At 38.6% G+C, this 13,223-nt stretch overlaps 1 protein-coding gene across 1 annotated transcript; it reads right to left on the reverse strand.

The window, feature by feature from the left end:
• Positions 1–2,839: 2,839 nt before the first annotated feature.
• LOC118348590 lies at positions 2,840–3,582 on the reverse strand. The gene is made up of 2 exons (XM_035690618.1): positions 3,363–3,582; positions 2,840–3,285 (listed from the first exon to the last, which is right to left on the reverse strand). The coding sequence occupies exons 1-2, from the start codon at positions 3,580–3,582 to the stop codon at positions 2,840–2,842; spliced, it is 666 nt and encodes a 221-aa protein (XP_035546511.1).
• Positions 3,583–13,223: the final 9,641 nt, after the last annotated feature.

Genomic DNA, 13,223 nt, shown 5'->3' on the forward strand with positions numbered 1-13,223 from the left:
TCTCTCACCCAAAGGCGAGAAGACTTACCTCTCGGTAGGTGAGGAAACTCACGACTAGAAAACGCGACTAGAAGGAGTGAAGATTTGGCGATAAGGTTCTAGATGGTTAGATTGGGCGACTAGTCTAAACGACCAACTTAAGAGACCAACTTAAATGACATCGTGGGCAACAACTAGAAAAGGCAATAGGAGTCTTTCATCCCGGTAGGGAGTCTTTCCACTCGGTAGGCGAGGGGAGGGCCTTGTGGTCTTTGCGACCTCCATACCCGTTTAATTGTGACCTCCATGCTAGTTATATTTATCGCACACGACATCTACTGGGTAGGATAATTCCTCCCGACAGGATCAATCTGCTACTGACCACCAAATCCGAGTTCCACAATCAATTTGTTGGCGACCAAATCCTCCCGAACCCCGCAATTCAAGCCGCATATCACTGAATCTTCTATTTTAGATAATCCCATTATTCTTGGTATAATTCTTTATATGTTAAAATTTATCTTTAGAAACTATTTTTCAGATCTTTAGGCGAGACTTTAGCCACAGTTATCTTGTTTCCAGATTTGAATTTCAACATCTATTTAATCTCGACTTCTGGGATGAATAGAGGAGAGTTCTGAATCGGAGTCAAGATTTTTTATGTTTCAGAGTCTGAGTCTAATCTTAGAGTTCCAGAATTTATTCTTTAAGTGTTCTTTCTAGAGGGCAGAACTGGAGGGCAGAGGCGAGAGCTACATGCCTCGAAAGAACACAAAACTGGAGGACAAAGGCGAAAGCCGCATGCCTCATCAACCGACTTCAACGAAGAGTACCAATTTTATTCTTTTTCTACTAATTATATTTTTTAAAGTTTTGATGTAGCCAAGCATTGAACACATAATTTATATTCCAAGTTATTTTATTTTCAAATATTTCTATGATTGAGTGTTTATTCATTGTTCTTAATACTTACAATTTTCTAGTTAACTATTGTTTGATCTTTTGGATTGCAATGAGACCGAGAGGTGATTTGTGATTAAAGCTCTAGGATTAAATACTATTAGTTGAGCGAAAACAAAAATGCGCTACAGCGACTAGTGTGATTTTCAAGAAAAATCTAAAAAACTTAATGAGTCTCCAATTAGTTAAATTCACATAGAGATATGGAGTTACTAGTTGGAGATATTTTTGGTATTGTTCGAGAGAAAATATTGAATAGTTAATGGATTATTATTATCAACTTGGGATAATTGGGATTTTATAACAAGGAAAAATAAATAGTGTGGGATTTGCTAGGTGAAGTCAAATGCTCTAGATCTATTCTTATTATTTTAAAATCTTAATTTTAATGTTCTTTTAGTCAGTTTAATTTAGATAAATCATTCTTCAAATTTTGGTTTTCCAAATAGTAATTAATTTAGTCAATTTCAATACTCAATAGCATAATTATTCCATGTGGGTTCGATAACCTTTTTCTTTAAAACACTATACTAATTGTTACGATTCTGTGCACTTGCAGATATATTTTTATGCGAACAACAACTACATTGGCTTTTCCAGGGTGATACTTAATCTCACACTGAAAAATTACTTATTGTCTCAATCCACCTTCTTTGTCTCATATTCAAATTCTTTTGACTGAACAGATACTTGAGGCTCTTATGATCCGTAAACACCTCACATTTTTCTCCATATAGGTAGTATCTCTAGATCTTCAATGCTAAAACTACTGCCGCTAATTCTAAGTCATGAGTAGGATAATTTTGCTTGTCATTCTTGAGATGTCGCAAAGCATAAGCGACTACTCGTCCTTCTTGCATCAGAACACATCCTAATCCCATCTTAGAAGCATCATTGTACACTATGTAAGGCTTATGAGGTTCAGGTAAAGCCAAAACTAGTGCTGTGGTCAACCTCCTCCTAAGCTCCTGAAAACTCTTCTCACACTCTTCACTCAACACGTACTTGGCATTCTTCTTAGTTAATGTCTTTAAAGGACCAGAGAGTTTAGAAAGTCATTCTACAAACCTCTTGTAGTATCCTTCCAAACCAAGGAAACTACGTATCTCGTGGGCATTAGTCGGCCTTTGCCATTCCATCACTGCTTCTATCTTTGTTGGGTCCACTGCAAATCCTTTGCTAGAGATAACGTGTCCCAAGAACTTCACTTCTAAGAGCCAGAACTCATACTTACTGTGCTTAGCGTAAAGCCGATGTTCTTGTAGAGTTTCCAACACAATCCTTAAATGTTCCTTGTGCTCATCGTCATTCCGAGAATATACTAATATGTCATCTATGAAAACTACCATGAAATTGTCCAGATACTGCTTGAAAATTCGATTCAACAATTTCATAAATGTTGTTGGCGCATTGGTCAAACCAAAAGGCATTACCAAAAACTTGAAATGTCCATAACGAGTTCGGAAAGCAGTTTTGGGTATATCTTGGTTTTTTATCTTAAGTTGATGCTATCCTAATCTCAGATCTATTTTTTAAAACATCGACACTCCTTGCAATTGATCCAACAAATCATCTATCCGTGGTAACAAATACTTGTTCTTGATGGTTACCTTGTTCAGATTTAGATAATTGATGCACATCCTTAGGGTACCATCCTTCTTCTTCACAAATAAAACAGGCGCTCCCTAAAGGGACGAACTAGGGTGTATAAATCCCTTTTCCAGAAGCTCCTCCATTCGGTATGGTGCCTTACGTACTAGGGTCGTAGCTGGCTCTAGCTCAATTGAGAACTCAGTTTCTCGATTCGGGGGTAATCCAGGTAGGTCATCAGAAAAGACCTTAGGAAAATCCTCTATTACTAGAATTCCTTGGACTCCCTTATGCTCTTTTGTCGACTCAGTCATAACTGCGAGGTAAGCAGCCGCTCATCTTGTGTACTCTTCTTAACTCGTCCAGTCATTACAATTGATGGAATTGATCCAATCACTTCTCGCATATAACATATCCTGTCTTTCGACGGCAAGTCAAAGACTATCTCCCTTTGTCGACAATCAATCTTAGCATAATGCTTTGATAGCCAATCCATTCCAACGATGAAATCAAACCCCATTAGATGGAAAACAATTAAGTCAGCAATTAGGGTCAAACCCGCGACTTCCAACCGACAATCCTTTACCACACGGGTACATCCAACTATCTTCCCATCAAGTATTGCTACTAGAACTTTCCGAGACAGAGGTTCCATACATAGCCTACACCTTTGACCACAGTCGTAGTATACAAAAGATCGTGAAACTCCAGAATCAAACAAAGCATACGTCACGTGTTGTATCAATCTAACCTTACCTAAAAGAGATAACTATGATTATGCAAAACTCTTAGCCATTCTATCTACTAATCAACATAGAGTTTGGAAATATTACCAGTAATCACTCCGGCATCCGCCACCTCGTCCATTTCCAGATCCACTTCTCCTAGTGTGATTGCATAAACTTTGGCTTTCACTTGGGTTTTCACCTTGCCTTCTGGCGTGGTTCCTCCAGGTGTGTTCTGCAGACATTCTCGGATCATGTGACTAGGCTGGCTACATCTGAAACAAGCTCCCATTGCAAGTAGGCATTCTCCACCAGCCTTCATCCACATCTTCTACACGGTGGTGGTGTAACTGGCATTGCATTCCTGACTACGTTTCCTTTCCCCTTATCCATAGTATAAGGAACCCTTTTTTCTCCCGCATCTTTTTTGGGTGAGTAGGGAATTCCTCTCTTTCGATTCATATGAACTTTAGAAATTAGACTTCTCTGTTCCACTTCTGCAATAGATGCTACATTCACTAGTTCTTGGAAATTCTCGATCTGCAAGCGCGCAATTTAATTCTGAATCCTCTGCTACATTCCATCTTGAAATTTCCTAGCTTTGAACTTTTCTGTTTCAATCAAGTGAGGGGCAAACCTTCCCAACTCCATGAATTAGGCTGAATATTGTTCGACAGTCATATTGCCTTGTACCAAGTTGGAAAATTCTAGGGCCTTTTGTTGCTTGGCTGTTTTCGGAAGGAAATGACTGTCAAATTCCCTCTTGAATCACTCCCACGTGAGCATAGCTACATCTTCCAACTCTCGTGCCAATAATTGTTGCTTTGCATCCCACCATATGCCGGCCTCTCCTTGAAGTAGATGTCCAGCATATTGAACCTTCTGTTCCTCCATACATCCACTAATATCAAATGTACGTTCTAAATCATGAGCCACTTGTTGGCCAGCAATGCTCCTTCTGTTCCCAAGAAATTGAGGTATCGATAAACCAAGAACCACTCAAACGGGCATCCGCAAACTTCTCCTCTGTGGTGGTCTTGCCAGGGGTTTTTGTCGTTGCTCCATTTGATTTCTCACTACTTCTGTCATCTGGCGAATAGCCTTTGCTATAGCCTGACTGTCTTCTAGGTATTGGTTCTCAGTATCTTGCTCCCTACGCATAGGAGAAGTATCATCTCCTCAATTCTGCACCATGACTTCTTCTTCTTTCTTATGAAACACATAAAGCCAATTGTGAGTCAAGCTTCCCTAAGAAGGAAAATACCAACTTCCATTCATCTCATACACGAGTTTCCATGCGTACCCTTCCTTGATTCGATTCTTCCATGATTCAAGCCTATAGCTATAAGATCAAAACCTATAACTACAAGATTCAAGAATAGCTTTGGTAACATGAAATCCCCTAGGACAACTTGTAAGTTTACCCAGAGACTTAATTGCTCTGATACCACCGCTTGCGATGCCCCCAGCCCCCGCTTGGGATTTGACGGTGACTGAATGCGTCGGGACATGTAACACAAGGCTACATACCCCTCGTACATGACAGTTAAGATGCAATACACCTAGCATCTAGCACTATGCAATAAAAATCATAGTGAAAAAATTATTTTATATCTTACTTAAGCACAGTGGCAAAATAAATAAGACACTTGGTACCAATAGTGCAAATTTCCTAAAGCTTTTATATAACATAAGCACTTCAAACTAAGAGTTGTGTTTTCCAAAAGACTTCCAAAATAAGATAGTGTATTTTAAACCATTTCCAAAACACGAGATCCATCAAAATATTATTCCTCAAAAAGGAATTTCCAACTTAGAGGAAATGGGTCCCAACTTTGTATTCTTTCTCTTTTTTTCTTTTTTCAAAAGGGATTGGGTTTCACTCTCTTCTCTAAGTTTCGATCCTTATCCCGATTGTGGCCTCGTTTAAATTCCTCAATATGTTGGAGTATCTCAGTGATTGCTTGGTTGATCATCTCAAGGCTCTCCAAAATGGAGGGCTCAGGGGAGCTCATAACTATCTTAGGCACGATTCTCTCAAGAGGAGGTGTTGTCCTCCTCCACTTCGTCATTGGGGTTTTCTAAACCTGTTACAACTTCTACCATTCTAGATCGAAAATGGTAGTAGAAACTACCCTAATGAGATTTCAAAACATCTCAGCAAGTAAACAAACAATATACCATACCATAGATATCATAAGCATATAAAAGCAAACACAAACAAATGCATGGGCATGTACGTATGACATAAAACTTTGACTTATACGTCATGGAATTTTCTTGTAAAAATTACTTTTTCCATCTTTTAAACTCTTAACACATGTTCATATCATTTGAGCTTGGGTTCTTGTTCATATCATAACATATCATGTCAATTCATATCATGTCATAACATATCATATCGAGAACAAGTCTCATCATTCCTTATCACTTCTTTCATATCATAGCATATCATGGCATAACGTATCATGTCATATCTTATCATAGCATATCATGTCATTTCATATCATAGAGCTCAAATGCCTTGTTCATGTCATATCATTCACATATGTGGATACCTCATGGCTCCCCTAAGCACTGTGGGTTCCCTGCTAGTTACAACATCAACCAATGATCCACTTGGTCGACGTGACAAAGTCATAAACATAAACATATTCTTTACTCCAGTTCACAAATTTCACCTTCATTGTAATACGCACCCACTAGCTTTAGGTGCAACCCCGCTCCGGTGTCCTTCCATAGGAACCATTCGAGGTTCGTCTATTATACTTCATCGACCTAGGGGTTTCCACTCGACTTTAGACCCTCCAGAGTGGACAGGGAGTTCCAGTAAGGCATTTTCCCATTCTAGCATCGGGGTCATTATAAAACATTTTGACCCTTTCTTTTAAAACATGGACTCAAATGCATGAGACATGTGACATGGACTCATGATGAAACATTAATCTTGTTCATGCAACATGTAAAAGTTGAATAACATAGAGCTCTTACTCGAAATATGGTGAGTGGTTTCTTGATTATACATGAAAATGGTAGTACGTGTGATGGTGTTTGGCTAGTGAGAAACTGTTGGAAAATAGAAACTAGAGAGAGAATGAGTGTGGTGGCCGAAATGCACTAGGAGAACAAGAAAACTTTTTGAAAAAATGACTCCCCAATTTTCGAATAGCTCCTTATATAGTGTCTCTCCAAGCTTTTAACCTACCAATGCATGTAAGACAAGTGGCAAAACCTCCTTCCCTTTTCCCACAAGATGGGACTTGCATGGGGAAGACCAAAGGGTGACTTGGGGTTGGTGTTGTCGTGTGGCCTTTTCTCCACATGAAACCCTCTTTTGCCTCCATTTCCATTTTTCCCTTCCATTCTTGTCTAGATTCAATGTATCAAAAGGTCAAAAGGTAATTTCTTCAAAACCCTAATCTTCCAAAACACTCTTCTAGTGTGCATGGTTGACATGTGGTGTGAGGGAGGGAGTGTGTGGGTTCTTGTACTTGCCGAAATCACCATGTCACTTGAGGTGACTTTTGTGTGATTCCCTAGGTTGTTTTTTGGATCTCTCCCTCTCCCCCTTTTGTCGTCAGCTACAAGCTCCCCTTTTGCCTCAAAAAGTCATCTAGAACATACTTTTCTTCCCTAGTATGATTCATCTTAGAACTCACAAAGTTACTTTTTGTCCTAACTTGACATGTGTCCATGGGAACTTGTGTCTTGCAAAGCGTGGCACCTACACTCCAAAAACCGAAACCTAAGTTCCTCTTTTTGCTTCTTCCACTTTTCATCTAAGGATCCAATGCATGGTTGACAAGTATCAACTTAGCCTTTTTTCAAAAGACCAAAAACTCCTTCTACAAGCCAAGTGGCGCCTCCTCCTTGTTCCATAGCCTAACTTGAGCCTCCTAATGCAAATATTCTTCATGGGCTTATTTCCTTGGGCCAAGTCCCTCTATTTCCTTTTGAGGGGTAACGAGCTTGATACTAAAAGATACATATCCCATTTAAAAATAGAAATTAGTCTAATGGGCTCTTCCATACTTAATAAAAACTTCAAAGACACATCATCATCCATACAAAAATTAAATATGATTCCTCATGAAAATTCGGGATGTCACATCAATAGTCTGTAAGTTGGCCTCTAACTTATACTTTGCTGATTATTTATGATTTATTTATAAATACTACATTCATTTTATAACTGTCATTTTGAGCATGAAATGTCATATATTATGTTCAATTGTCATTTCACATACAACTATCATTTTTGAACTGTGCCACATACATGCATATCATGAAAAATTGTTTTTTAAACACCATTGCATGAAAAATTATTTTATCACGACCTGAAAGGTTAGGATGGGGAAGTATCCTAGTGGAACTCCTATGTCCACTCTGCAGTGATTGTATATGGAGTGGTAACCCCTGAGTTGACGAACAATAGTCAACAAGTTTTGAATGGGTTCTTTTTAAAGAACGCCGAAGTGAAGTCATACGTTACAACACCTAATGTTAGTGGGTGTACATGTTATGATTTTTATGATCTTATGTTATATTACCAGTGAATTGAAAATGAGTTTGTAGACAACATAGTTTCAACGTGAGTTGTACTATGGTCACCAGCAGGTATTAAAAGTGCATATGGGAAACTGTGATGATACCATACGTAATGTTAATTCCATGATTTTATTCTTGATGAAAGACTAAGTTTTTAGGATGAAAGTAACATTATATTCTCTATAAGAAAATGTGCAGCAAAAGTCTACTTTATGGAGAAATCTGAATGGGAGACAAATATAATTTTTCTGCATTGCATGCATTTCATGCTTATTATTCTTTATGCATAGTCTATCTTTGTGTACGTTAATTGTCTAACTTACTGAGATTTAAAGTAAATCTCACCCTTTGTGGACTCACTATCATTTCACTCGAAATGATAGAAGTTGTAGCTGCAAATGTACCCGATGGACCAGTGGATCAAGAGGATTGAGGAGGAACTAGATGTCGACATGAGACTTGATCTTATTTTGATATTTCTAGGCCTAAACCTTCATGCTATAGAACGCATGAAGCAGCTAGTTTAGATTCTTTTTTTGAAACTTGGTATTTTGTACTAAAATTAAGCTACCAGATGATTTGAAACTTATGGTGTAATCATTATTATTGGGATGATTTAGTTATTCTGGCATAAGTTCGTTTTCACCCTTACTTTTCGCTGCAATTATTGCATGCTGCTAGTTGCATTTCTAGGAAGCATTTCATATTAACTATCATGTACTAAGGTATGTTACCTTATGTTGCATGTCTCGATGGTCCAAGTCTCCGTTACATCCCAAGTATAGGTTGGGGGCGTCACAGGGGTGTATCAAAGCAATTACGTCTCTGGATAAGCCCACATGTCCTTAGGTATATGCCAGAATATAGGTTTTGATTTTAGATCGAGCAGGCTTGAATCATGAAGCAAAGATTTAGATCTGATACACGTACCTAATAGGATATGTGGCGTCCCCAGCCTCGCTTGGGATTGGACGGTGATTGAGATGCCAGGACATGAAACACAAGACTATACACCCCTTGTACATGATAGATAATTTGCTATGCACCTAAGTACACTAGCAGTATGCAATAATAATGTAACGAAAAAATTAATAAAAGTAGGATAACTAAGCAATTACAAAGCACATGGTACCATAAACTAATATCACAACCCAAAACATTGTCACAAAACATAAACATAGGACTTAAAGGCAAAATATCCCAAAAGCATGAAGCATAATTTTAAAGTTCCCAAAACATGGGACTCCCACAAAAGAAACATAAGTCCACAAAAGATGGCCATAAATGTTGTTGCCTTCTCTCTCTTTTTTGTTTTCCACAAAACACTTATACTCTTGCACTCTTCAAGAAGACTCGGGCTTCACGCGCTTGTCTAAAGCCTATCCTTGTCTCGATTGTGACGCCACTTGAACCCGACGATTAATTCTAGTATACCCGTGATTTCATTATCAATGGCCTCAAGATGCTCCCAGATGGAGGACTCAGGACGATTCATGGCCATTTTAGGCACAATCCTCTCTAGAGGAGGAGGTGTCGTTCTCTTCCTCTTGGTCATCATCGCCTCTTACTAAACATGTTACAACTTCTACCATTCCGATTGGAGAATATTAGTGGAAACTACCACAATGAGATTTTCGAAATCTCAGCAAATAATCACACAACATACCACAGTTAATATAAGCATACAAAAAGTATATCATGATATGCATGCATGGACATGTACTTGAGTTATGCCTTACCTAAAAATTGACTTATGCACTTGACCCTTTACAAAAGACTTGTAACAGAGACTTAAACTTTTCATAAAAACTTCTTAACTTTTTCTTATTCGTGTGATCTTATTCAAAACTTTTCATCGAGTGATCCTTATCATATGAGCTCTTATACTTGTTCAGAGGATGGACACAACACGGCTCCCCTCCTTGCATTGCATGCTCCTGCTAGTTATAGCACCATCAACGGTCCGTACACCATGATGAATACGTCATAAACAAAGAATCATATTAACTTGACCTTACTTCGTCGGGTTACATGCCTTATGCACCCACTAGCGTTAGGTGTTTCCTCCCTCTGGCATTCTTTAAAAAGAATCTATTTGAGGCTCGTCAACTATTCTTCATCGACCTAGAGGTTACCATTCCATTCTTAAGCACTCCAGAGTAGACAGATGAGTTCCACTAGGACATTCCCCTGCCCTAGCACTCGGGGTCATGATAAAACTGTTTCTTTGAAAACATTTTCTTTGAAGACTCTTTTGAAAATACTTCTTTGAAAACATTTTTTAGAAAACATTTCTTCCCCAAATGCATGTAACATGAGACTTAAGATGCTTACTTATATTTGACATATGACATATGAAATGCCGTGCATGAAACAACCAAGCATAGCATATTCATTTCATATAGCATGATTACATGAAACATCCAAACACATTCATGAACCATGGGAACATGCTTAGGCCGAAACACTTAGGGGTATAAAGATCATGAGATTCATCACTTAAACATGTTCCAATCTTCAAGCATTTAACATAGGAATCAAAGCATGAAATCATGACATTTAACTAAGATCTGAAACATACAACACATGTTATGGCCGAAACATCATAGCACATAATCCATCAATCTTGAACATATGAAAACCGAAACATATACAAGTAATTCATGGCATTTTCATTACAAATTCCAAACATGAAATTCCTTCCATAGATTGATACAAGATCATTTTAACATAATCAAATATTAACCAAGAGTAGGTTGAGTGTATACTTACAAAATCCTTGTAAAAGAATACTGGTAATAAATCCAAACATATCATATTAGAAAAAATCTAAAACCCTAACTCATGTTCTTAAGTGTGTGTGTGTTTCTAGGGCATCACTTGGTCTTAAACCATTTAGCTTCTAAGGTTATTAGGTTAAAACCCTCTTCATTTCACACATGAGGTAGAACAAAACCTAAGGTAGCCAAGAATATAAGAGATGGTCGAAACATGGAGGATAAATTCCCCCTTCACTATTCGGTCTCAAGGGTTTCTCTTAGAAACCCTAGGTTATTTTCCAAGAAAATGGTAAAAGTGTGTGTTCTATCATTTCTCAAAGTCTAATGAGACTTGAATCTCATTTTCGAATTGAGAAAAGATTTGTATGTGAGCTAGACTTAGGAAAACCGAATCTCACCTTGCAAATCCTTGGGTAGTGCCGAAATCCTTCTCTTGCAAGGATCTTTCTTGTTTGGTTGGTGAGAAAACACGAGAATGGGAGAGAGCTTTCGAAAGAACTTGAGAGAATTGAGTGGAGAGAGTAGAAACTCATGCAATAATCCAAAAAATGGCAAGGGAAAAGCCTCCTAGGCGTGTACCCTTCTCCTAATATAGAGACCATTCACTTCCCTCCTTGTTTGAATCAAAACCTTTGCATGTGAGACAAGTGGCAAGGTTCCTTCTTCTTCCTATCTCAAAAATCGAAAACCTCTTGGAGTTCCCCACTTAGATTGCATTGGGAAGGGGCAAATCTTGGAGGTGGCGTGTGAGCTTCCCTCCTTGGTCGAAAATCACATTTTCCTTTTATGCCCTTACTTTCCTTAAACAAGTCAACATCTTCTCAATGCACAACTTAGTAAAACCATGCATGACCTTCCTATTCCCAACAAAAGGCTCTTGGCATGGAGGACAAGTGGCATGGGTGTGTGCTCTAACCTTAGCCGTCCTCTCTCCTCTTTCCATTCCCAAGCTGTTGCTTCATCTTTCCCATGCTTATTCCCTAGGTGGCCCTTCAAATTTCATTGGTCCACAACACACTAAGTGACAAGTGGCAAGCAAACGGAATGTTTGGGGCATGCTAGCTGAAAACCCTAGGGGCAAACTTGTCCTTGATAAAAGTCTCATCCCAAAAGTCTTATAGAACCTTGGTGCATGTTTGACACATGGCAAAGACTTAGCAAGATTCAAAATCCCAAAGGCCTCCTTCCAATTTCCTATGCAAAGCTTCTAAAAAGATACAATTTCACTTCCCTAGGCTCCCCTTCCCAAGAAACCTACCTTGGAGCTTGATTTCTAGACCAAAAGCAATGGACTATGCGTGTAAGCCCATTTTGGTGCTTTCCTACACCTCTTTTCCCCATTAGCCCACTTTCAAGACTAGGTTCAAAGCAAAAACATTCTTGGGTCACATAACACTTAAAAATTTTAGAACTCGATCATGGGCTTAAACCATTGGACCTAAATTCCCAAGTAAGGCCGAAATTCTAAGGTAACTAGAGCCACTCTTCTCTTGGCAACCTAGAACAATTCTAAGGGCCAAGCCTAGATGAAACTTGGGCCATCATAGGATAGCACGTGAAAGAAGGGAAAGGAACCCCGCAAGATCCAATAGTTATCATGAGCAGTATCATGGTTTGGATGGAGGGCCTGAGTTGGCACATGTAATTCGTCAAATGACAGAAACCATGAAGCATCAACAGTAGTTAATTTTGAGACGGGACCCTACGCCAATAAAGCAGGAAAATTGAGGTTGTTCGTATGAGAAATTCCTGATTTACCGATACCCTAATTTTATTGGCGTTGAGGGACCCCTAAAACACATTTCACCTCTAGTTTTTGGCAAGACCTTCAAGACGCTCTAGGCACCAAGTTGAAATTTAGTAGTACCTATTACTCTCAGACTGATTGGCAAATGGAGCAGATAATTCAGACATTGGAAGACATGCTAAGAGCATGTGTGATACAAGAAAAAGGCAATTGGAAAAAGCTCTTGCCATTGATTGAGTTTGCATACACTAATAGTTTTCAGGCCACCATTCAAATGGCACCTTACAAAGCTTTATACGAAAGGAAATGTAGATCTCCTTCATACTGGGATGAAGTAGGAGAAGGAAAAATTCTTGGTATTGAAATTCTTCTAGAGATGAAGGATTAAATCCAGTTAATAAAGGAAAGGATGAAGGTTGTCCAAGATAGACAAAAGAGTTATACCGAACATCGGAGGAGGAACCTCGAGTTTGAAATTGGCGATTGGGTTTATCTTAAGGTATTGCCCATGAAAGGAGTATTTTGGTTTGGAAAGAAATGAAAGTTAAGTCCAAGATACATAGGACCCTATGATATACTAGAAAGAGTAGGAGCAATCACTTATAGAATGAATCTTCCCGCTGAATTCTAAGGAATTCACAACGTCATTCACATATCATCCCTCAAGAAAAGCTTCATGAATCAGATACCAACAATTGTAGATTTGAGGGATATTTCGCTCAAACCCAACCTAACTTACGAGGAAATTCTTGTTCCAATCACAGATTGAAAGGATAAGGAACTTCAGAATCGAAAAATTCCTCTAGTTAAGGTTTTATGGCGGAATCACGATGTCGAAGAAGCTACTTGGGAAAAGGAAGTCGATATGAGAAACAAATACCATTATTTGTTTGG

The sequence above is a fragment of the Juglans regia genome, chromosome 1 (assembly GCF_001411555.2).
Source record: "Juglans regia cultivar Chandler chromosome 1, Walnut 2.0, whole genome shotgun sequence".
Lineage (NCBI taxonomy): Eukaryota > Viridiplantae > Streptophyta > Magnoliopsida > Fagales > Juglandaceae > Juglans > Juglans regia.

What these genes read in the sequence shown, in the direction of transcription:
- LOC118348590 (XM_035690618.1), bottom strand. Translation starts at nt 3,582, where the DNA reads ATGTGGATGAAGGCTGGTGGAGAATGCCTACTTGCAATGGGAGCTTGT. An exon ending in GGATGCCGGAGTGATTACTG is followed by an intron (nt 3,286 to 3,362) that starts GTAATATTTCCA and finishes TATCTCTTTTAG; the next exon opens with GTAAGGTTAGATTGATACAA.